The following is a 25093-nucleotide window of genomic DNA, read 5'->3' as shown; positions in this document are numbered from 1 at the left end:
AATGCAAATAGCCGATTTGAGAAAGATTTCACAAAATTTGTTTGGAAGCTTTACACCTACTAAACATATTATGAAAACAATGACACAGCAACAGTTAACACAATTTTGGAAGCAATTCTGAATGAGTCAATAAACTGTTGTTAATAAAGACTGTCTTTGATATGCTTTAATATAGAAATTATGTCCCACATAATACAGATTGAGTAAGCCCTATCTCAGAATATTGCAAAATAAGTATAACATTAACTAATAAGAACAATAAATTATGTCAGAGCAGGCTGGAGGGAGGGAGCATCTAGAGATAAGCCTTGAGATCTGTATGTCCTACTTCACTTCAAAATACACCTGAATCCTCTGAGTACTACATGTTCCTGCCAATAACTTGTACCAACTATCTGAACAATTTACAAGTTACTAAAAAAGATCCAAAAGAAACAAAAAGGCAAGTTAGTCCTTTAAAACTTCTGCTTCTACCTACCTCCAGGTTTAATAATGTTACTTTATAGAAAAGTACCTGATAATTTCACTTTAAAGTCACATGGACTAGAAGCATGCCAAAACCACACAAATCAAAACATCCACTACTCCCTCACCCCCCCCAAAAAATCCAACCCCAAAAAGGTTGGTGTTCTGAAGATTATATATACATAAATATCTCAAGAAGCCCCTTCCAACCTCCATGATTCTGTCTGTTTGGGTTCTAGAGATCACAAGATAAATGGAGATAGTTTAGATCCTGAGAGAACAAACTAGATGACAATAAAGAATACAGACTGTCACAAGAAAATGCAACAGGAACAAAAGCATCATGAAATAGTTACATTCTAAGCTCAGAACTATTTTGTCTACTGTACTTCTTAGTGTTTGCATGCCATTCAAAAACTGAGTCATAAAGTACCAAAGACTAGCTCCTCCTAGGAACAAGGGAACAGAGCAATGAGAACAAACAGCACTCTCTGGACAGAAGCTACTAGATCTTCTATTTGGACTATAAAGAAGAGCGCAAACAAAAACCTGTGTCATTCTCTACTATACTATACTGGAAGAATGGAAAGGAGATTCTTGTTTTCCTTAGCCAAAATCTCAAGTAATTTGTTTCACCAAACCTAAAGTGAAAGGAGTATTCTTTTCCTGGAAGGAAGGCCAAAAGCAGCCAGAAATGCACACAAGCCATCAACCATTAAAGCCATCACTGATGCTGGGAAGGTGGCACAAAGACAACTATAAGAACGTTCACATAAACTTATCTTTAAGTGTGTAGCCAGACAGGGGTTTTCAACTGGCATTTTATTAAATACTTTCAAGAAAAGGGAGACAAGGAACCTCCTGCCAGGCACATTCCTTCAAGAGTTCACAGCTGGTGACTCCTTGAGTAAGGACTTTTCAGCTCAACTACCCCTACAAATACAGAGCATTATGCTTCCAAAATCATGTTTATTCAGGTGAACTTAATGAGACTTAGGTTTCTCCTAAAGAAAAGAAACATTTATTCCACAAGCAGAACACCAGCTTTCTATTTAATGTCCTCTCAATTACGTGCTCCAAATCCCTATGGTCATTTCACTTACAGAAATAGCTCTGCCCAAGGAAAAGGCAAAGCAAGATCCACAGGGGCTTGGAATTCTGACTCCTATGATCTTCTGTTAGTAAATTATTAAACCCTGACTGTCACTTTTGTTGATGTTGTACCTAATTACAACATGAAACCAGTGAAATGTAGAGCAGTCTCTATTCTTTCCTAGCAACAAAGTCAGCAGTTAAATGGCACGTGGTATGCTTAACCCAGACCAGGTAACAAAACTCAAAGTTCCCTGAAAATAATTTGCATCACACTTCACACCACAAACTGCACTTGTTTTATAGTCTTTTGAATTAAAAACAGGAAAGAACATGAAATTTTCTGAACTGACGCTCTAGAACTGATTGTGGGCTTTTATTTCCAGTCCAGCATTTTTTACATTTTTAAAAGATTGAAAGGGGAAGCCATTAAAGAGATAGAAACAGTGCAATGTAATTTCCATCTCAAACTGTGTGACTCAGCAAGATACCACTGCTAGATTTAGGTTCTTGTTCTTTTTTTTGCCTCAGATTTCACACAAGAATGCAAAGTCAGAAAGGAGCGCAAAAGCGACCACAGACTCCTATTACAATAACACAGGCAGCTAAGAGTTCAAACATCCCAGAGGTTATATGTTTTAAAGAGCTCTAGAAGTAAGTGTAAATGTTCTTGGAGTAGTCTACAACAACTTCTCTAAGCACATCAGAAATCCACTTAGAAGAGAATTCATCCCATGACTCAATTACAATACAATCAACAGTTTTATTTTGGAGATCAGTCAACTGTGCCTCGGTGACAAAACACGAATCTAGAGCTATTCCAGTGCAAGTCTGGTTGCAGAAAGTTTTCACACATACAAAGCCATAATTATGTTAAGTCAGGGCATTTGTCCCCTCTACAGATGCCACATTAACAGTGTTTAAAAAAGCAGAAGATAAAAATAATGGTTCTCTATAAAAAAATAGTCATTTTTTTGCAACCTCAAAACTAAGTAATAAGAGATGGGAGAAGAACTTATTAGAAACTGAAGAGACAATTCAAACAAGGTTCAACTTTAAGACACCTCTTTGCAATTGCAGTTACCAAGTGAATTTCAAATTGTATTTGGAAATTTCAGTCACACATTGTTGCTACATTTTCTCTCTCGACACTGCTGTCTACCTGGTAGGAAGTGAGGTGATTCTTTCTTCATTCACACTAAAACTGCAAAAGATTTTTTCTGTTGAATCTGTACTCCAACGAGTAAATATAAACCACATTTATAAAATATTTACAGATTTATCTCACTTGGGACAGATTTCTTGATTATAATGTTTAGCGTTGAAAAAGGTGAAGCAAACAGGATACTAAACCAATTCTCTTTTATCTAAGGATAAGATTTGCAGAATTACAAGTCCTACAAAACAATGCTTTTTAATTTGAAGGAGCTCACTGGTGGCAAAACAAAAACATCCAAGGACTAACAGAGATGACGATGGGCTTTTAAAAGCAATTTTAAACTTCTGTCTTCTCTGGATTACAAGTATAGCTAAAATAATAAGCGAAGTATTTTGTCCTTTTTTCCTCAATATTATAATTATGGTGCACCTATACAAAACACTCAAGCCCAGCAGCCTCTGAGATTCCTGTCAATCTCAACTACACTAAGGTTTTTCAAATACGGAAAGGGCTTTTGGCTGGACACCAATATTACTTTTGAAACTAGTTTTGAACCTTTCTCAGTCTGGGGGCTCATAATATTTTGAAAATTGAGCTTATTGACAACAGGCTCTTTTTATTCATTAACTTTTGAAGACACTGAGGAAGTACCCCAGAGTTCCCGAGTTCACAAGCTGAAAGCCACTAAATCATGCACGTCTAGACCCCGAGGAAGCATCCAAATGACTGTAGGACCTCTGTAGCTGACATCCAGTTTTGTAGTCTCTGTAGACTCAGTCAAGATTTTTGCACCCTGAAAATTATCATCTTCATACATGACATCTGCAAGTCGGAAGTTGAAACACATTGGGAATGCAGCATGTGGGAAGTTTTAAGTATTCCCACCTATGGTGTAATTAGTGTACAAAAATGTGAAGTCCATTGTTCCCCAAAATTCTAAAATACATACTACCATAAGATCCAAGTTTCCTTCTCAATATTTTAAAAGCTTACAATAGTTTAGAATTACTTTTACCTGAATGTTTCTACTGTATTCAACATTAGTAATTTCATGTTAAGTCTCAAAATGGACTTTCCCAAAGGAAGAAAGAAAGTATAGCACTTATCAAAACTATGAAATAGCACTACAAGTTTTATAATCTCCTAAAGCATTAGGATGGTTGTGCCTTGTCTCCCTGAAAATCAATCAAACTCTAAAATAAAATGAACTTGAGCAATTTCAGTTGTAGCCACCTCAAATGGAAGATAGATTAACCAGGTTTCAGAGATGGCCTAAAGCCAAGATCTTTCCTCTTTATCTATCATCATGTATCCCACAGCACATTTACAAAACTGTATGCATTTATTTTGGCTTGTATCCTTCACCTCTATCCACTAGAAATAAAATACTTTTTATAGTTTTATCTGTATTTTACACATTGCCCAATAGTAAAGGTATTCCACCTCTGGGGGGGGGGTGGGAAATGGCAAAAAAAGGAAAAATGCTGCTAATCAGTTCTCATGTACAGTCTTTCTAAGCTTTCCAGTGTAGTATCTTCATTGCTATGAACAGTGACTTACTGCACACCACATTTACTTTTCCTCTAAAACACACTGTTTGAAAAACTGACAGTTATTTTACCAAACGAGTTCTAGTGACTAGATTAGTGATTTAGGGATCATTTTACTATCTCCATCTCAGAAAGAGAAGATCCTTCCTAAGAATACAGACTTTTGTCTTCCTGCAATTTACTACAATGCCGATGAACGTGGTAAGTTCAGAGCTGGACCCCTAAAATAACAAACCTTAACGATCTATTTTAAAACTGTACATTTTTATTTAAGTTCGTGTATTCTAGTTCTGTTACTTTAACCATGGAGACTAATAAAGTTAAAAAATTGATTGTTTGTTTAATAAACTGGGGTGGGAGAGAAGCAGCTGTCACATGAACTGCCATTATTGCTATGATATTTCTGTGGGGGACCCATAAAAGTACACAAAACAAATTTCTTAGCAGAAAGAAATTATACCAGTAGAACTGTTATGAGAAAAACAGCATTATTTCCTGTAGCTTCAACTCTTAACTTAAACATCTAATATCTATGCAAGAAAATTTACATGTATCTGGTCATCAGTTTTTCAAAAATTGTTTCCAGAACTGGTACACAACCCTCAGTCTTTAAAGTCTGCATAAAGAAGTAATCTTCTACTGTTTCATAGCATATTTGGTGCACCCAAGCGGTTACAGGACCTTTTCTCTTTTGCTGCTTTTCACTCTCAGCTAAAATTACAAAATCTAATAATATATGTATTAAATAAATACTATTTCTCTTCTACACCGTGTTCCTTATAACTACTAGAAGTGTAGGTGTCTCTCTTTACTTGCTTCACTTCTCCCTATCCAAACATCTGAGGCACAAGATATAGGTTTTCCTGTGTTTTTTACAATCACACTGATTCTGTCAAAATCCGTTTTCGCTGCCTGCCTGTATCCTCACATTTCATTTCAAATAATTTCGGTTTTGAGCTAGTCAAGTGCCACAGGCACAAACTCTCCAAAACCTCCACAGTTCACAGCTGCTTTTCCTATTACATCAGCTAAATTCCTTTCAGTTATTTCTCCTTTTTCCCTTGCAAAGGCACACGGATTATGTCATCACATAGCCCAAGAGTTTCACGAGGGACAGAACGGCTCAATAACATCGCGAAAACGCTTCACAGCGGCGCCTAGAAACGAAGAGTGGACCGAGACCCCACAAAACCGGTTTAATGTACAATTATTTAGATGATGCACAACAGACAGTGCTGAAGAGTGAAGCACATAAAACACAACAACACATAAATCAGCAGGACGGCGGCCGCCCGAAGCGGGACACGAGTGTTACGGGGGCAGCGCCGACCCGCGTGGCCGTCGCCGTGCGGCTCCGCCCGCCCGGGCCCCGCTGCGGCCACTCATCCCGGCACCGGGCGCTGCCGCTGGGGGCTGCCATGCGAGGCAGCCCCGGCCCAGGTCGTTTTGCCGCCTCCCCAGGCCCCCTCACCTGTGGCCGGCGGGACCCCCAGGCCGCGCCGCTCCCTCCATCGCGGCCCCGCCGTTGCTATGGGCCCCCGCCCGCCGCTGCCCTTAACAACGGCGCGCGGCACTGAGGCGCGCCGCCATTGGCCCGGACCGCGAGGACGCCGCCCGCCCATTGGCCGCGGAGCCACGCACGCGCAGAGGAGCGATGGTCGCCTCCCCTATCGCCGTCTCCGCTGCAGTCGCGGGAGGAGCCCCGGCGCGGAGCCACTGGAATCACAGGGCTCCCCCGGGGACACTCCCCACGACAGAGACACTTTTCCCCAAGGAAGCCCGGCCCAACAGACCCCCGTCGCCAAGGCGCTCCCGCCCCGCCCATGTCCTCAGTCCCGGCAGTGCCGTCGTCCGTTCGGGCGTGTCCTCGCACGTAGCTGAGGTGCCGCTCCCGCCGGGTCAGGCGCTGGCCTGTCTCTTCGAGAGCTCGAAGTTTGCCTTCACCAGGATGTCGGCAGCGCTCAGCTTCCCTCGCTCCCGCAGGTACTTCATGACGTGAGGTCGCCGTCTCCAAGTGACCTTTACTCCATACTCATGTTCGGGAGTATCTGTAACCAGCACTGCTGCCGACTTCCCTCTCCCACAGGGATCAATACCAAATGCCAGCTCTTTTTCTGGATGCCAGGTATCACTACTTTGTGACAGAGTGTTGCTGCATCTCCAGTTCCTTAGGGAAGGCACCTGAGGAGCCTCTGCATCTGGTAGACTAAAAGCTTCTTGCTCCACAGGCTGGAGAGCAGGTTCTGTACAGTCCTCTGGATCCTGCACTTGGATATTGGCATTTGCTGCTGTCCCTTTCTTGAGCTGGCTGTGAGAACACTGTGTGTCCTTCCTCGAGTGCTTTGGATGATCCAAGGGGTGGCCTGCATGTCCTTCTGGATTCTCAAAAGTTAAAGGAGGAAATTTGCAGGCTGCAGCTCTTCGACAAGGTCCTCCTGCATGAAGTAAACTGTGGTTGGCATCCTGATTCTGAGGCCTGTGAGGACCACGGTGCTTCTTCTGGCACGCTTTCAACACCACTGGCTTAGTTGTTTCAAATTGTGGGCACACCTGAAAAAAAAGACATAATAATCAGATAAAAACCCAGCCATTTTCTCCAGACAAGTAATGCCAACCTGATTCTGCTTCGCCACCTGTCCCATCTTTTTTCAGTGTGTTCACTGAGTAAGCTGGTCTGCTGCAAAGGGAGTCACTAACAAAGCTGCTATGGAGCAGATGCCTCATGAACATCACATTCTGCCACTCTCCTCAGAAAACTCATTGGGGTGCAACTGAGCTATTCTCTGGCAACTTAGAAAGAACTCAAGATTTGGGTTTAAAGGAAATCTAACTGTTGGCTACTCCTGTAACCCCTGCACATTTAAAACAGTTCAGAAATGGATCCTTTTTCTTTCTTTGTCTTAGCATAACTCCAAATAGATTCAGTGAACTAAATACTCAGTCTCCCTGAACAGGTAGAGGTTGAATTGAGAGAGTGATTAAAGGATGCCCACTTAGCTGAGTGGCCTTAGATTACGTTAATACAGTATTCACAATTTTCCCCCAAAACATCCAGATCGCCCAAAATCCACTTCTAAAATCAGCTTTCTATAAGAGGTGGTCCAAGCTCAACAATCTACGTTTCTTTGAAAGATTCTGGACTCTTACTCAAACCCTGGAAATCCTTTTTTTGCTGTGTTCTTTATCTTCCTGGTTATCAACAAAAAAGAGTCAGATTCTGTTTCAAATTGCAATTTGTTTTCCTCCAAGGGACACCAAACTGGGTTCTCGCTATGGTAACTACAATCTCCTTCAGCATTCCAAAGTTACAACATAGTTCCTCAAAAAACTAAGTACAGTTGAATTAAGGATAGCAATTGTCTGCTGTACAACTGAACTGCTTGAATGCAAAGCCTGTGTGCAGGAAAAGGAAAGTGATTCCATGATAATTGTATCCTAGCACATACTCAACACAGGTCAATCACTGACTTTGAGGACATGACCTCCTGGCTTCAGAGAGCATGTATGGTAGGAGCCTAGCAGTCGAGAAGGTATGAAAAACTTAGATAACATCAAGAAGAGAGGAGCAGAAAATCAGTTCTCACTCAAACAGGTTGACACACACTCTGCAGAGGATGCCTCCAGAAGTTACAAACCTACCACATTTTCAAACTGAAAAATATCTAACATTTTAAGCACTTCAGACAAATTTTAAAATCATTGTATGTTTAGAATCAAAGAGCTACCAATGTGGATATTTCCAACTCTTCCAAACAAAAAGAATGCTTATTCACAGCAGTTATTTTACTTAGTATTTCAGAAGCCACAAAGCTAACTGCCTCAAGCACATACAAAAAAAAAGTTAAAGGGAAAAGATGGAACGTGTTCTACTTCAAGATTAAGGCATCACAAAAATAACTTCAGGTCACCAGGAACAAAGGAATGTCTCATGCAGGTTTGAAACCACACTTCCTGAGCTTCCTTTGTGAAGAGCAGAGTTGAGCAGTAAAAATGCTTAAATGGTGCTGAAATGCTTAAAAGAGCTCCCCTAGGTGATGACTGCTGTTGTATAGGAACAGTCTGTCATTGCAGCACCTGTTTGTTTAAAAAAACCCTATCCTTACATGATAGAAGGAACATCTTAGGAAAATACAAGCAGTCCCAGAACAGGAGTCCATCAGACCAGAAAAGGGGCCCGTAAGAAGATTGATATAGAGAGAAACTATTCAAAAGACAGAATAGAAAAGAGGACAGGTTAGAACAATCCTGAAGTGAAAACCTATGTTCTCTAAGTTTAGCAGTGTCAAATTTAAGCAAAGCAACTAGTACTTTAACGTGTAACATTTAGAGTTCAGCAGTTATTTTGAGCAGTAAGCCAATAAAATTCCCCTTCATATTTATAATGTGCAGGGTTTTCAGTTGCCATAGAAAACAGCATCTTCCTGATAAGAATTATTTTCCCAGAAATAGTCATATTAACCAGTACAGACTGCACACAGTTTTACACCTTCAAATAACCAAGACCTTAGTGGTTGCTGTTAGACTGTGAAGCAACTCATAAGCACTTATTTATGTTTTAGGCTGCTACAATGAATTCAAGTCCAAGCTACTAATTTTCAGTAACCAGAACAGATAAATTTCTGTTGAGACATATGGGAAAAACTTGAAAATCATGGCTGTGGGACACAGGGAGAAAGATAATCTATACCAACCCAGGCAGCAGAGGTGCTCCGGTCTACAGGTTTTGTAGGCACACGTCTGGGATTCTGGGCCAAAGGCAGCGGAGTTTCATAGCAATGGATGGGTCCTGCCCGCGGCTTCTCAAGGAATACCAGCTCTGCCTTCTTGGCCCTGTGGGTACATTTCTTCTTTGGAGGCATCAAGAGGTATGGTAAAACCACTTAGAAACCTCATGATGCTTGTTAGAGCCAGTTGGAGAAAGAGGGAAGCACCCCAAGGAGATGCTGAAGTGCTCTCGATTCTGTAGAAGGCAAATAAATGTATTTGAAGATAGACTTGTTTGGAAACCTCAGATCTAGTTTTTAACAAAAGCAAAACATTTATGAGCATACAGGTCTCTAGGCAGACTTCTTCCTACCAGTAGTTTTTGAACCTTCTGTTGATTTCCAGGTAGATTTAGAAATGCACAGCAGGAATTGGAGCAGTTGACCTACTGATCCAGCTCTATCAAATCAGCTATCAAAAAAAAAAAGTCAGAAAAACTTGCTTTCTCTTTTCAATTTAATTTGGTTTGTAATGCCAAGAATATACTGTAGGGCCAAGGTAACCAGCAGTCTTTACATTTCTAATTGCTAACTACCTTTTTAATTAAATACCTTTTAATTTCAGGAATTTTAAAGTTTTTTAGTTTGTTTCTGTTACAGGACAGAGTTCACATTTCCCTCCTGTATTCTACAGATCTTGCATTATTTTTTTTTTTACCTAATGAATAAATTTGAATTGAAGTAACATTGAATTTAATTTTCCATTGAAAAACAGATCACAGAATCAACTAGGTTGGAAAAGACCTCTGAGATCATCAAGTCCAGCCTGTGACCAAACACCACCATGTCAACTAGACCATGGCACTAAGTGCCACATCCAGTCTTTCCTTAAACACCTCCAGGGATGGCGACTGGAGCAGCCCATTCTGGAGCCCATTCTATTGTCTAATCATCCTTTCTGTGAATAAATTCTTCCTAATGTCCAACCGAAACCTCCCAAGGCACAGCTTAAGGCTATGTCCTCTTGTCCTGCCACTTGTTACCGAGGAGGAGGCCAACCCCTGCCTGGCTACAACCTCCTGTCAGGTAGTTGTAGAGTGCAAGAAGGTACCCCCTGAGCCTCCTTTTCTCCAGGCTTAACACCCCCAGCTACCTCAGCTCTTCTTCATAGAACTTACTCTCTAGACCCTTCACCAGCTCCATTGCCCTTCTCTGGACATGCTCCAGCACCTCAGTGTCATTCTTGAATTGAGGGGCCCAGAACTGGACACAGCACTCAAGGTGTGGCCTCACCAGTGCCAAATACAGGGGGACGATCACTGCCCTGGTCCTGCTGGCCACACTGTTCCTGATACAGGCCAGAATGCCAATGACCTTCTTGACCACCTGGGCACACTGCTGGCTCATGTTCAGCCAGCCTGAATCACCACGGGCGAGCTCAGAAGAGGAACTCCAAAAAGAACATTTTAGGAGAGGGGTATACGAATGCAACATCCTGACTGCTTACCAGAGGCGCAGCCTCCTCGGGGCGTCCTGCGGGTCCCCGCAACCCAGTATAGCCGTGACACACGTTAAACGGCGAAACTCCGCGGCTCTTCACCAGGGGCCAACGCACGGCCGGCGACCCGGGCACAGAGCAGGGCTTCCAGGCGGCGCGGCTGGAGGGAGCTCCGGGGACTGCCTCAGGCGAGACGGGACGGGACGGGCGCTGGGACCCCGGTACCGACCCCAGCCCGACCGCTCCGGCCCGGCGCGTCCCGCCGGCCCAGCCGTATCCCCCGCCGCCACTGTCCATTGGCCCGCGCTGCCACTGCCCCGCCCCCGCCCATTGGCTCACGCCGGGCCACCCCGCCCCCGCCGCCGCTCACTGGCCCAGGCCGGCACGTGACCAGGCCGGGGCCCCGCCGGGCGCCAAATTCAAACCGGGGCCGCCCCGGGAGTGCCGGAGCCGCCGCCACTTCCATCGGCCCTGCCCGCCCTGGAGCTGGTGAGTCTCCACCTGCGCCTGCCCCACCTCCAGTATCCCCCTGCAAGGACTGGCAACCCCGGGCGGCCGCGCTAAGACCGTAAGGCGCCCGGGAGAGGGAAGCGCTTAGGCTCGGCCTGGGGCGGAGGGACCCCGGCGGGGCAGGCGGACTTAACGGCGGGCGCGGCGGCGCTGGGGCTGGAGCGGGCGGAGGAGGAGCAGAGAGCCCTTTAGCGCTGCCCCTCTTACCAACCCTGAGGCCTCGTGTGCACAGGGATGCTCCTGGGCCTTTACTGGTGGCAGCAGCTCCAGGCCTGTTTGGGAAGTGGTGCGCTCCTGTAGGGAACGCAGCCTGTTGGAGGCTGGCTAAAGGCTCCTCTTTGGGCGCTGTCTAACCGGGATGTCTCTTTAAGGGGGTGGAGCTGATCGCAAAGGGCCGTACGTGTGCGTGTGTGCCACGACCCGCATGGAGTGCGGAGCGTTCCCGTCGCTGCCGGGTAGCCCGCGATCCCGGGGCTGTCTGATCCCTGCGCGTAGGGCAGCTCGGTTTGTTTTCCGCAGGACTCTCTGCTTTGTATCAATGTAGGTGACTCTTACTGAGAATTTTCTCGTTTACCTGCTGGCCCAGTCCAATCTAGCAATGTAAAAGGCCTCCTTTTTTACATTAGGGATGCCTGGCATCCCTAATGATAAACAAAAAGTAAAATTTGTGTGTTCTCGTTCTGTTATAGTTTGCTGTAAGACACAGGTTCCACCAAATTCTTGATGGCATTATAAGCAGTATTCTCACTGCATCTTGTCCTGGAAGCAGTATCTATGAATTTTATTTCCTCTGCTTCCTGCTTTATAGTCTAAATTGCCTGTTGTCAAAAAGTTTGACATTTAAATGTATGCTGCCCAATGAGGAATTTATCTGGTTCTTGACAAATCTACAGAAAAAATGACTAGAACATTTACTTTACATCTGTTTTAAAGCGCTTAACTTCTGCTGCTTTTGTAGTGTTTGAGATAATCTCTTTTTCCCAGATCTTAAACCATCTGTAAATTCCCTTTTCACTCAGGTTGTGTAATCTTCTATTAGAATCAGGACTGCTACTTCTATGTTCTACTTTCTATCCATTCCTGCTTGCTGGCTGATGCTGGCCAAGTCACATTATAGCAAAGACTTCCTATAAAGTACAAATACACACTTTCCTCATTATTATGTACTTTGTGATGCAAATTATCTACTGTGCAAATGTCTCTCCTGTCCTGCTTACACAAGGTGCAAGTAAAGGAGGTACAGTATGACTTTTCAGTAGCCTTGCCAACCTCATTAAACACTTTTGATTTTATTTTCCTTTTGTGTTTTTGGCTTTGTAGCAATTGCTGGGAATGTGTGCTCTGTGGGAGACCTGTGATGATTTGCTGCACTCTTTATGTTGTATCTTTTGTTTTACAGGATTTGTTCCTCTCCCTTTCAATGGAGAGTGACAGTATAGATCAATAATGAGGACCAGCCCTCGCAGGCCCTTAATTCTCAAAAGACGGAAACTGACCCTCCCACAGACGGATGAATCCAGCACTTCAGCAAGAGATGAGAACAGAGGTCAGGATGAAAAGACTCCCAAGCAGGAGCACAGCCAGGAGGACCAACACAACAGACAACCCAGAGACAAAAGGGACTGTGGCCTGCAGAAATTCCCAGCGGGAATAAAGATAATTGACCATCCTACAATGCCCAACACACAAGTGGTGGCCATCCCTACAAATGCTGATATCCAGAGCATCATAGAGGCACTGACGGCAAAAGGGAAAGAATGTGGCAACAATGGACCCAACAAGTTCATCCTCATTAGCAGTGGGGGCACGTCCCGTTCAGCAGGTCCAGCACCATCACAGCATCTGCCATCAGAGAAGAAAGCCAGTGCAGCAGTCAAGGCTGCAGATGGTGCAGAAAGAGAGAAGAATGTTACACAGACACCTGGTCTTGCAGGCGGGACAGCGCTCTGGCATTCAGGAGTTGATTCTGCGGGTGGACAGGAACAGGAGAGCAACAGTATGTAGTCTTTACCAGGTTTCTTTTGGTTGGTTGGTTGGTTGGTTGGTTGGTTTTCTGTCCTGACAGACAAAGAGATGTGAAGTGGGCCAATGAGTGTAGTGCTTGAATCTCGGTACGGAGTAACAAATAATATTTAGTTAATTACAAAATAGCCTATAGATTTGATTCTAATAATCTACATAGCTTTGGATATCTAGTGAAATCTGAAGGATCACAGTGCATTTGTTTTTAGTGGAAGACATCTGAGCTTCTGACTTGGATCTTGTGCTGTGTCTTTTGGTTAGAGTCTGTCATCACCACCCTTGGCTTCTGCTTACTAAATTCATCCTTTAGCTAACGATATTCTTGAAGCACTAGATCAACATTGTCCTGTTTTGGTTGAAAGCAGTAGTCTGGTTCGAGTGTTCATTTTTAAGGCTGCAGCTCTTTTCAGAAATAGGAAACTTCACATGAAATCAGGAATTCAAGAGTAATTCCTTCCACGACATTAGCATTGCAATACCATCTTTTACTGTGTGACTAAATGCCTTCCTTTTGACAGTTGAGATGAAGGGTTAAAAGGGTTACTTGTAAGTAAGCAGAACTATGATAAGGGGTTCTGCACTTCGGTCACAATCCCATGCAGTGCTACAGGCTGGGCAAAGAGTGGCTGGAAAACTGCCCAGCAAGAAAAGGACCTGGGGGTGCTGGTCAACAGTGGCTGAACATGAGCCAGCAGTGTGCCCAGGTGGTCAAGAAGGTCATTGGCATCCTGGCCTGTATCAGGAACAGTGTGGCCAGCAGGACCAGGGCAGTGATCGTCCCCCTGTACTTGGCACTGGTGAGGCCACACCTTGAGTGCTGTGTCCAGTTCTGGGCCCCTCACTACAAGGAAGATACTGAGGTGCTGGAGTGTGTCCAGAGAGGGGACATAAATCTGGTGAAGGGTCTAGAGAGTAAGTCCTATGAGGAGCGGCTGAGGGAACTGGGTTTGTTCAGCCTGGAGAAGAGGAGGCTCAAGGGAGATCTTATTGCTCCCTACAACTACCTGAAAGAGGTTGTAGCCAGGTGGGAGTTGGCCTCTTCTCTCAGGCAACTAGTGACAGGATGAGAGACCATAGTCTTAATCTGTGCCAGGGGAGGTTCAGTTTGGACATCATCAAGAATTACTTCCCTAAAAGGGTTGTCAAGCATTGGAACAAGCTCCCCAGGGAGATGGTAGAGTCACCATCCCTGAAGGTGTTCAAGAAACAACTGATCGCAACACTTAGTGCCATAGCCTGGTTGCCAAGGTGGTGTTTGGTCAAAGAAAGGACTCAGTGATCTTGGAGGTCTTTTTTTAACATAAATGATTCTGTGATTCTGTAATATGGGCTTGCTATCCCAACAGGCAGTGGTGAGACAATGAGCTCTGTGTTGGACAATAGTCTCACTAACATCCAGTGGCTGGGGAAGATGAGATCTGATGGGCTAAATCCCTCTTCTGTGAAGCAAGACACAGAGAAGGAGAACCAAATGCCTCTGCAGGAAAGAATCAAGGTAAGTAGGAGAAGACAACAGCATGTGCTAAAATTTTTGGTAAGGAAGTAATCTATGTGGATCAGAAGACTTCCAAGAACTAGGCATCGCTGTCTCTAAGTAACCTGGGTTTGGCCTTTACTGATTTGAATAGAACATGGAGGATCCAGGGATCATTCATGTATCGCTCCTTCTGTCTCTCAGACTGAAGAAGAAGCTGCTGCTGCTATTCCTACTGCTGCTGCATCCTCATCATGGCAGGATTCAGTGTCAGAACGACCTCCTTACTCCTACATGGCCATGATCCAGTTTGCCATCAACAGCACTGAGAAGAAGCGTATGACTCTGAAGGACATCTATACCTGGATTGAGGATCATTTCCCTTATTTTAAACATGTAGCTAAGCCAGGTTGGAAGGTAACAAGCAGGCCTTCAGGTTGCTGTGGGCCACAGGGTGATGTTATAAGCCTTCTGGATCAAAATGAAAAGTTTTTCCCCAGCCTGCAGAGCAAGATGGAAATTCATTTAAACATCCCACCCCAAATACCCTCCCATTCCAGATGTTCACTCTCCCACTTCTTGTATCCCTTGTCTCATTCCTCTTGAGCAAGATGATGGTATATTTGATCATTGGACTAAGAATAAGGAATTCAAGAGTAAATAGAATAAGAGACTGATGACAGGGTTGGCTGGGTATGCTGTGAATATGAAAGTTCAGTGTTGTCTACCCTTTGGAATCTAATTCCTCTGCTAGGCAGTCATGTTTGAGGTAGCCCTTGCTGTGCTGATAACAAAACTACTGCTTTTCAACTCCCCTCACTGCTTTCTCCCCAGAACTCCATTCGGCACAACCTGTCCCTTCATGATATGTTTGTCCGTGAGACATCTGCTAATGGTAAAATCTCGTTCTGGACTATTCACCCTGATGCAAACCGTTGCCTAACATTGGACCAGGTATTTAAGGTGAGTTGCCTCATGCAAAGAAAATAGGACAGGTTATCCAGTTTCTAGGCAGATGCACCTTATTTTAACTGTAAAGTTAAGCTGCTTTGACATCAGCCTTTTTGTAGAAGCTGTATTCAGTCACTTCTCTTGACAAATAGACAAGCTCTGCATTTGAAAGAAAAGGTGCTGTGGTTGTGCTTTTGACCTGGAGCTTTTGTGGAACGTGTTCATTCTTCAGATGCTGTGCCAAATGTAATAGTCAGCTTGTTCAACTTCTTTCCATGGGCCTGATTCAAATTCCTAATGAGAAGCTTTCCACTGAAGCCAACCAGATGTTCCTACGCTGTTTGATAAGTCAGTCATAGGATGGAATTCTCCTATCTGAACTAGGTGTTTTAGGAAGTATCATTTTGTGGGGGAAATAGAGCTTGTGAGTCTGGTATAGATGTGTTTAGACTCCTCTGTATTTTCTGCTGGATAGCCAGATTGACTTTTGTTCACTCAGATTGTGCAAGTTTAAAATGACCCATTTGTCCCCCTCTTTGGTTGATAACTTCATCTTAATTTTTTTCCCTCTCAATGCCTTCTGCCACCAGCCGCTGGAATTGGGGTCACCAACATCGCCTGAATGCTCTGAATCAGTAAGAATTACCCTCTGGCTTGGGGCTTGATCTTCCATTCTCTTTTTGCTAGTCACTGATGGAAAGGATAAGAGGCCTTGGGAGGGGGACTGGGTCACTGTTGCACCTAATCGTACAGCTCCATGCACACCCTTTTTGGGGAAAGAGGTTGAGCCAAAGGTTAACTGCCTTCAGATGATATGCTCTCTCTCTAGCTGGTAGAGCTGTACAGCTTTGAGCAACTTGTAATTCTACTGCTGAAGTAGGCTGCAATGGTGACCAATAGGCTTCAGAGAACAAGCCCAGAGATTTCTGGCAAAATTATCATCTCCATGGCAGCAGTCCCAATCTGTTCTGGGGCTCAGATCCAGAGAGAATAGGGTTTCTCTGTGTTGCTTTTTCATTTTGGAACCCAGCTGCATTGTGGCTCTGAGAAGGATGAATCCGTTTGCTGTCGCTCTTGCATTCGGCAGTTTTAACAGTGATGGATTTGCAAGTGTCCGGTCAAACACTTCTCTTGCAGCTACAATCCTGGCCTTCCTTCCATCTGCTCAGAATTCTGATTCTTCTGTTGCTTCTGCTATTCCATTTGAACATCTACCTGGTCTATGGTTTGTACAGAGATCCCATATACAATAAAGCCATCCTAATCACTGTTCCTCAGGCTCTGAGGATGCCAAAACCAGGTCCCTTTTGCAGTAGAGTCTGCAGCTGAAGCAGAGCTGTCTTTTTCTACACAGCCTTTGGTTGGCAGCTGGCTTTGGGATGGTATGGCTGCAAAACAGCAAGCTGCAGGGACCTAGAGCTGACATGAGGGCTGGGTGCTAACAGCTGCTCTCTCTACATTAGCGCAGCCCAAAATTCTGGTTTCACAGTCCTAAATGAGGCAGAAGAATAAATATGGATTCTTTGTTTTAATCTCTTTCTTTTCTCCTTCTCCTCTTTCTTGTTTCACAATGACTGCAGCAGCAAAAGAATCGTCTTCCAGATACCCTGAAGAACGTGGGAAGCAAAACTGAACCCCAGAATTCACGTGAGTGTCTACATCGGCCTAGGCCAAAGAGAATCAATTCAGTAATCTGGGGCACTCTCTCAGATTCCTTTAGGAATACAAGTTGAATTTGTTATCCAGGTTTGCCAGCTTTTATGCTCCCTATTGTCAGGTCTGAAATTGAAGGCAGTATTGCTGTGTCTGAGAGAGGATGTGATGGGGAGATGGTGAGGATTGGGTATGCAAATAGAGTGAGAGCCCTAGCTTGAGGGCTAGGATCTGTATGAAGGACTATTTTCTTGTTAATGAGGCCTTCTAGCTTCATATTTGTATTCTCAAAGTTAGCAGAGAAGGCAGGTGAGCCCATCTGATTGAATGTTTGTTTTGGGGGGTTTAGAAGGACTCTGTTAGATGCCTGGGTTTCAAGAGGTAGTTGTAGAGGATAAGAGGCTACTGAGTCCATTCTTCTCCCTTCCAGGCCGAAAGATGAAGCCTTTGCTTCCCCGCGTCAACTCCTACCTGGTTCCAATCCAGTTTCCTTTGAGTCAGCCTCTTGTCTTGCAGCCTTCTATGAAGGTTCCTCTATCCATGGCACAGGGAGCATCCCTTAACAGCTCAGAGACTTTGCAGAGCAATAAGCGTGTGCGCATTGCTCCAAAGGTTGGTTTCTTGTTTTCCAAGGTTTTTTGTGTGGCTTTTTTTTGGGGGTGGGGTTAGGGGGTAGGGTAGGAAGGGTGGATGGGTGGGTGTGGTTTTGGGGTTTCATTTGTTTGTTTTGAGTTTTTGTGGGGTTTTTGTTTGGATTTTTTTCTATATCTCTTGCCGCCAATAGACCTGTTCTTCATATGGTTCCTTTGTGCATCTCTTCTAGGTGCTCTGAAACTCCCAAGTTCATACTAATCCTTACTGTCCTTTACTGTCTCTAGGCTAACTATTACCTGCTAGTTTACTTGCTATAAGGATGTTTCTATAATTTATCAGAGGAAGGGACTTACGGATTGGTTAAAACAATTTTTCTCTACCGCTTGGATGTGAAGAAAAAAGAATGAGAGAAGTGTCTTTTTTCTGATCCTAAAACATTCGTATTTTTGATAGCACTAATCACATGTAACATAAAGAACTTTTTCTGAAAGAGTACTTATTTCATGTAGTTTCTTCCCAGAGGTTTTCTGTATCTGCTGTTTGCTAATTTGGTGAAGTTCCCAGTTATTCTGGGCTCAAGAAAAACAGCTATTAAACAGGTCTTTCTCTTGGCATCTCACTGACTGCTCTTGTATGCTTAGACATTGTAAAGCTTTAGCTTCTTCTATTTGATCTAACCATAATTCTGTTTCCCTTTGTGTGACTGCTGCTTTATGTCCTTCCCTGCTATGATTTATCTTTCTCCTGTGCTCTTTTCTTTTGATAACCTCATTTTTTTTCGTTTCCTTTTCCTTGGTTTCTGAGAAAGCTGTCCTCATTCATTTTGTTATTCACATATAGACAGTATAAGAAGAAATCAAAGGAGTTACATTTTTTCCACAAATATTTGGCTCTCCTTCTGCCTGTACTCCTATAAGTTGCTTATAGATGAAGTGTTGTGAAGGGAATGACTTTCAGTCTCTTAGCTAAAATCCTTCCCATGTGATCTGTAGGCTTCTTTCTGTTGACTTTACCAAGATCAATCTGTATCTGTTGTTATAGTTACTGCTTTCCGAAGATCTTCCTCTTACCTTTTTCTGCTGATCTTAAGTGCCAATCTTTCTTTTCTTCTTTCTACTCTTATTTGCATTTTGGGTGGGTTAGATCCTTGCTTACTGACTGCATGTCACTTGCATTTCTTTATAGATGTCACTGTCTACAGAAGAGTCACCCTCTTTACCCACGGCTGCTGTCAAGGAAGAGGGTCAATGTGATGAGGGTTTATTCTCCCCAGCCCATTCCCTAAAGGAGAACAGCTCCCAGCCTGGTGAAGAATTGGCTTCTTTCCCTGAAGGTGTCTGTATAAAGGAGGAAGAAGGCTGTCAACTGGATGACTGGCTGTCCCCATTTGCCTCAACCATAACGGTAAAGGAAGAGCCAGGCTTATTCCTCCCAGACTCATCCACAAAGGAGAAGAAACAGTTCACCACACTGAAGTCCCCACCTAGGGCTGTTTCTGACTCGTTAGTTATAAAGAGGCGGGAAAGGGGGGAAATGGGCAGATCCAGGAGGAAACAACGTCTAGCACTGCCTTGCTCAGAAGAACCTGTCCTTGTTTTGCCAGAAAGCAACAGCTTTGACCCTTTTCGGTTAGCGGCAGACTGTCCCTTCCCACTGGAAAGCCAGCCTCTTGAACAGGTATCACAGCTCAGCTGCTCGCAGGGAGAAGAAGGAGCCTTTAAAACACCAGTCAAGGAGATCTTCAGCAAATTGCCAGTTTCTTCCACTCCCAGCAAAGTCTCAGCCACTACTACCCCCTCTCTAGAGGGCCTTGACCTCTGGAAGTCTGCTTCCTTAGCCAAGGGAAGTCACGAGCTGGACTTCAGTCCAGTGAAAACCCTTCAGTTGCCATTCACACCCCTCCAGGACAACCAGGACTTACTGGGTTTTAACAGCACACCCCTTAAAAATCCACTCTTTGATTCTCCTCGGGAATTTCTCAATACAGAATCCAGTGATATGGCTCATGCCCCCCTCACAAGCTCTCCAGCGTTGGTTCGTGAGTCCGCTAAGCAATTATCTGCTGAACTGACAGCCTCTGGCTTTACTGAAAACCGGTCACTCATGGAGGGCCTTATCCTGGACACCATGAATGATAGTCTGAGCAAAATCCTTCTGGATATCAGCTTTCCCGGTCTTGAGGATGAAAATTTAGGAACAGACATTAGTTGGTCTCAGCTGATACCTGAACTGAAGTAAACTGGCCTGAGGGCTGAATTTGGCTGGTTCTGATGTTACAGAAAGCACTCTACATGAATGGATCTCAGATGAGTAGTCTAAGACAACTCCTTTGACTAATTCCCACAATAGGAATAATAAGAGGGTGTAACTGACTCCTGCTAAGCTGGGAGACAGGCCCATCAGCTGCTATGAGCTTCTTTTATAAGATGCTATAGACTTTGTGTAGAACAAGGTAGAACTGCTCTAGCCTTGTGCTAGAGATAAGAATCCCTGGAGAGAGGTTATCAAGAGAACATCTAGGTAGGCCCTGAATGGCATTTGCTCCTCAGGGTATCAGAGGAAATGAACACACTCCTCGGTGTGTTCTCAGGAAAGAGCCTAGGAACCTCATCCTAGCTCTATCTTAATTTCCTTTACTTTGTTCCCCTATTACTTAGTATCTTCTGTCTAGATTTAATGGATGTAAATACTGTACATTCCCTAAATTAGCCCTTAATTATAAGAATAATTTTATTATTGTAGGGTTACGGGAATATTTTGACTGGTAAGGGATTGACCTAGAGTGTTGCCCGTATGTTCCACACCTCCTGTATTCCACCCTAAATAAGACCTCAAAGTGAGAGGCGTGAAGTACTTATGGAGAAGAGCTCACATCAAGCCATATAGCTCTTTTGATTCCAGAGTCCTACTATGTACCTGGAGGACTAGGTAGAGACACTGTTGCAGTAAGATGGACCTCTATTGAATTGTTAAAGCTTCTCTCATTACAGTCATCAGTTGAAAATGTAAAAAAGAACCTCTAAAGCGAATGCTGATATTTCCACTGTAAAGTGACCTCTGGAAATACAAGGTATGCGTGTCTCGGTGCAGCAGAACAACTATTCCCAGCTCTCTAGAACTTATGTCAAAGTAGGAAATTGCCATGGAAAAGATCTGATCCTTCTGCTTTCAAACAAATGGTGACTCCTGTATCTACATACTCAATAAAGCTTCTGTGGGAACACAGCTGAGTATTATCTGTACCCCTCTTAGCTGGGATTGGGCCATAGCATGAGCAACCAATTTTTGCACATCTCGTGTGTGTGCTTTGTGATCACTGAGCAAGTGGTCACTGGGATGTTTTCAGTATTCCTCAGGCCATGTTGACCAAAACACATTAAATTTGGTTACTCAACCCATTGCTTCATACAATATACTTTTTCCTGCAATTTGTGGATAAATTCTGACTTTACAAGTCAGAAGCATACAATCTGAAACATCACAACACCACCAGCAGATGAGTTTCTCTATCTCGTAAATGCAAAAAAAACCTCAATCAAAACTCTGTATTTCTACCTTCCCTTAAAGAGATAAAACCAGTTTTAGATACGTGTGGTTTTCAGAACTGCAGTTCTCTTGTGTGCTTGTTAGAGGTGTTTGCTCTCAGAAGATGTTTCAAGAACTTTGGTTTAATGGTTATTATTTCAGTTTCTCTGGTTATGAGGCTGCAGAGAAGGCCTGGTTTGTGGCATACTTTCTGTTAGCACATCTTGTACAGCTGTCAACACTCTACTTGGCTTTCTCAAGGTATCCTGTCATCCTTTGATCTCACTTCTCAAGCCTGAGAGGACGTATGCACACAGCTGACATCCAAGAGCCAGCTATTTGTCTCCAGCAAATAATGAAATGTTCTTGTCCTTTGTGTCAATTCGAGGCAGGTGATCCCCTGCTGTCCCTATCAGCTGAGGTGCTTTGATAGCCACCTCACATTATGTTTTGAACATAGTAGTCCCAAAGTTTAGTTTCCCTTCCTGTTAAGTGTTCCAGTGAGAGCACTGCTAGAGGGCAGTTATATGAAAAAGGTGGGAGGAACAACAGAAAAAATTCCAGAATACTGCTCCCCAGCAGATTTCTCATTGTTTGGGCCAACCTAGTTCAAAGCCCCCGTTGGTAAGGATTTAGTTACAAAATGTTTCTCTATCTGTGTTTGCCTTATATTCTGTCTGGATCCTTTCCTTAAGGAAAGGTAGTTATCACCTGTCCTTCTGCAGGCTCAGTATTTGAATTATAGTGTAGAGGTGTGATCTTGTAAGACAGTGGATGCTTCTGTCCACCCTCTTTCAGTAAGAGCAGAGCCATACTTCTTGTCTTTTCATGAACCTGTTGCAGCCCAAGAGCAAGTGGGCATAGCTCTTCACACCCTTTGCATAGCACCCCCCAGATCTTCTCTGAATGATGTGCAGGAGCATCCCAAGACTGCCCTTAATTTCTGATAATAGAGAAGACTGTTTAACACCTAGCCAGTAAAAACAAACATTAATTTAAGAAACAATTTTTAAGAGACCTGGGACACACAAATCTACAGGGGGACAGCAAGTGCTGTGGATGCTCTGGTCCTCTGAAAATTCTGCTCTACACCTGGCAGGAAGCACAACAGATGCAAAGGGGAAGGTAATTCCCCTTCATTGGTTGAGTGGGGTTTTTCCTACTATGTTATGTCAGCTGAAAAGGACTGGATACCCCGTGACATGAGGTGAGCAAGGATGATTGCCACCTTTTTGATTTTGCAGCTTGGCTGGCAGAGGAAGAACTCAATTCCTTCCCCATACGGAAGAGAAGAAACCCTGTTTTACGAAGTAGCAGTCTTTTTGTGACAGTGTCAGGCCTTCATTTCTACCGGAGGGCTTTACCAGAGCTCTAAAGAAAGGTGAAAATTTCTTTTTCAGTAAAATATCTAATTTCCTCTCTAAAATGCAGTATGGACTCAGAGAGCACAATGACAGGTTTGAGAAATGTGAGCTGGTTCCTGAACAGAAATAGCATCTTTCCCCCCTCCCCTTTTTGTGACAGAGGTGAGCTACGACTGGATAAGAAGATATTCAAGGCATAACAAAGTATTAGCTGCTTGAAATTAAGAAGAAAATGTCCTGCTTTACCAGTCATCTCAGACTGGTTTCTTGCTTTGAAACAAAGAGAGTTTAGAATGTAAAGGCCACGAATCTGAACTGCTGATGCAGGTCAAATGACACATTTTTCCTTGAGTTTCAGCTATGACTTTCCTTGGAAAAATAAAGATCATGAATACCCTGATATAAAGCTTACAGACAATTCAGGCAAAGCAGATTCCATTCTACACCACAGAATCCATGGGAAGTCGTTATATAGATCACACTGATGAACTGTTTACATAGAAGGTATATCATCAGAATTTATCCTCCTAACTTGCTTCCATTTTTTTTTAATGCACCCATTTCAAAACAAACATTTAATGACTTTATTTAGGGAAATCAAGGAAAATGCCACAAATTATTATAAAAATACAGTCAGACATGGGTTTATGCTCCCCTCCCTGCTGTAGGTCTCTATTAACTTCTCATGGATGTATAGGAGGTTGCTGCCAATAGGGCCTTTGTTTATTTAGTTACGTAACTTGTTGAAGGTAAGTTTTCTTATACTTATCTGTGATTACAAGCAAAAGACCTGCTCATTAGAACCATGACTGTTCAAAGGATGGACTAATTTTCCAACAAAAACCCCCCTCATCTTCACTGGACTTCAGAAGAATCTCTTAATATTGCTGGTGTTTTCTATAGAATACTGGTTTTCACTACCAGTATGTTATCTTTTCTTGGTGTACTGTGTTTTTTCACATTTGATGCATTTTTGTGTAAATTTTAATAAAGACAACGTTTTGGAAAATACACAACAGGCCAGAACATTCCATCTCAACTCTATGCTTTGCCCATGAAGTAACACGTTTAGATTACTTATATCTTTTTTTTTTTTTGTATTCTGAATTCTGAGATTACATTTTTTCTATGCACAAAGTTATTTTGGATTGTGGAACCGTATTCCACCTGCAATTTCTGTTCTGGATAATGCAATTGCGAAGCCCAGAAACACTTGATTTAGGAGTGTTTATCTGAGTCTTGTGGTCTAATCTGCCCTGAGTTATCAACACGCATTTTCCACTTTAAGGTTTGCTTTAGAAAAGTTTCTGTTTGGAGCAGCTGAAGTTTAGCCTGCTCTCATGGTAGTCTTAAAGTTTCAGACAATTAACAGTGTTTGATATATTTAGCATCTAATCCAAACCCTCCAGGAGGGGAAGAAAGGTCAGGAATGCAGCAGAAACAAAATCATAAAACACATTGCTTGGAACGTGTGGGATCACTGAAGATGCCTTCAGGATCAATATGGTTTTCCAAGTTTTTGCAAGTAATGATGTCATTGACACAGAATGGTCTGACCTGAGGAGCTCTGATCTGTCGCTAATTAGTTCTTGACAGGCTGCACTCTGCAAGCATACCCATGGGACTGGCATGCCACAGTGATAAGAGCTATTTTGCTGTTTCCCATGGCTGAACCTCAGTTTTTATTTGTTTGCGGTTTTTATTAAAATCTTGGAGTCAGGAGATCATGAAATAATCTCAGTTGTCATTCAAATCATGTCAAGGCCTAGCCATCAAGAATGTAACAAACAGCTGGTGCGTATACAAATGCATCCTAAAGGCTAGGAAACCAGTATTTATAATCTAAAATAAAATTACATTGTTAAAGCATCATTGTTACTCATCAAATCCTTGAGGTGATAACACATCCCTCTGTCTTCCTGTCACTGCACGTGCACTGTGTACACAAAACACCTTCTGTACTAGAAATACTGTACTAGAAGTGCTGGGGATTCCATCATAAAATCCTGAATTGTCTGAGCAGTAAATAAAATATCCATACTGAATTCAGCCTCAAGGTAGAGTTATTCTACTGGGGAGAGAAGGGGCAAGAAACACAGGGAAGGTAGTTCAAGCAGTCCAATTCCTTCTATAAATGAGAGCAGAAGAATGTTTTGCTCAGTTAAAAAAAATCCTTTTAAGCAAATCTTTTCTTGAAAAGACCTAAGGCCTCTCTGCTTTTGAAGGATTTTGTCAGGGTGTCCTTCTTGACTTTGATGTTTCCCTTTTTACGAGCTGAATGAAAATGTTCTGGTTTTTGACTGTTATGAGCATTCTTTAAAAAAATTATTTCACATCTTTAGCCCAGTCATAGCTGGCAACTAAAATCTGAGAAGAGATTTATTCAGTACAGAGTGTGCTCCAGTACAGACCTTCTGAAGTGTATGGGGATTTCTTTCTGAACCTGCTCTTCACGACTGTCAGCAGCTGAGAATGGCAACACGAGTGCTTGTGTCCTAGGGACTTGTACTGGGCTTCAGGGAGTGGATGATGC

General features: G+C 43.3%; 3 protein-coding genes across 7 annotated transcripts in view; 1 reads left to right on the top strand and 2 right to left on the bottom strand.

Moving 5' to 3' along the window:
- The window catches only part of TULP3 (TUB like protein 3), a 33703-nt gene extending 27894 nt beyond the window's left edge, over nucleotides 1-5809 (bottom strand). The window contains exon 1 of the mRNA XM_027722119.2: nucleotides 5738-5809. Within this exon, the coding sequence (XP_027577920.1) occupies nucleotides 5738-5778 (41 nt within the window). The 5' untranslated portion in view covers nucleotides 5779-5809. The remainder of the gene's footprint in view (nucleotides 1-5737) is intronic.
- On the bottom strand, nucleotides 152-10662 carry RHNO1 (RAD9-HUS1-RAD1 interacting nuclear orphan 1). Its single transcript, XM_039381623.1, has 3 exons — nucleotides 10477-10662; nucleotides 8958-9226; nucleotides 152-6816 (listed from the first exon to the last, which is right to left on the bottom strand). The coding sequence occupies exons 2-3, from the start codon at nucleotides 9123-9125 to the stop codon at nucleotides 6166-6168; spliced, it is 819 nt and encodes a 272-aa protein (XP_039237557.1). The 5' UTR covers nucleotides 9126-9226; nucleotides 10477-10662; the 3' UTR covers nucleotides 152-6165.
- FOXM1 (forkhead box M1) lies at nucleotides 10635-20896 on the top strand. Of its 5 annotated transcripts, XM_039381621.1 has the most exons (10): nucleotides 10823-10956; nucleotides 11349-11517; nucleotides 12377-12973; nucleotides 14346-14494; nucleotides 14678-14890; nucleotides 15308-15436; nucleotides 16015-16059; nucleotides 17005-17071; nucleotides 17508-17689; nucleotides 18857-20896. In XM_039381621.1, exons 3-10 carry the CDS (start codon nucleotides 12424-12426, stop codon nucleotides 19907-19909), a joined length of 2388 nt encoding a protein of 795 aa, XP_039237555.1. In that variant the 5' UTR covers nucleotides 10823-10956; nucleotides 11349-11517; nucleotides 12377-12423; the 3' UTR covers nucleotides 19910-20896. The 5 variants fall into 5 exon arrangements, with proteins under 5 accessions (XP_039237556.1, XP_027577945.1, XP_039237555.1 ...); XM_039381622.1 differs by lacking the exons at nucleotides 10823-10956; nucleotides 11349-11517 and adding an exon at nucleotides 10635-10655; XM_027722143.2 differs by lacking the exon at nucleotides 11349-11517 and having other exon boundaries at nucleotides 17008-17071.
- Nucleotides 20897-25093: the final 4197 nt, after the last annotated feature.

The sequence above is a fragment of the Pipra filicauda genome, unplaced genomic scaffold (genome assembly GCF_003945595.2).
Source record: "Pipra filicauda isolate LSUMZ 115617 unplaced genomic scaffold, ASM394559v2 scaffold234_size1211729_pilon, whole genome shotgun sequence".
NCBI lineage: Eukaryota > Metazoa > Chordata > Aves > Passeriformes > Pipridae > Pipra > Pipra filicauda.
The sequence above is the reverse complement of the archived record's forward strand: the minus strand, read 5'-3'. Positions and strand labels throughout refer to the sequence as shown.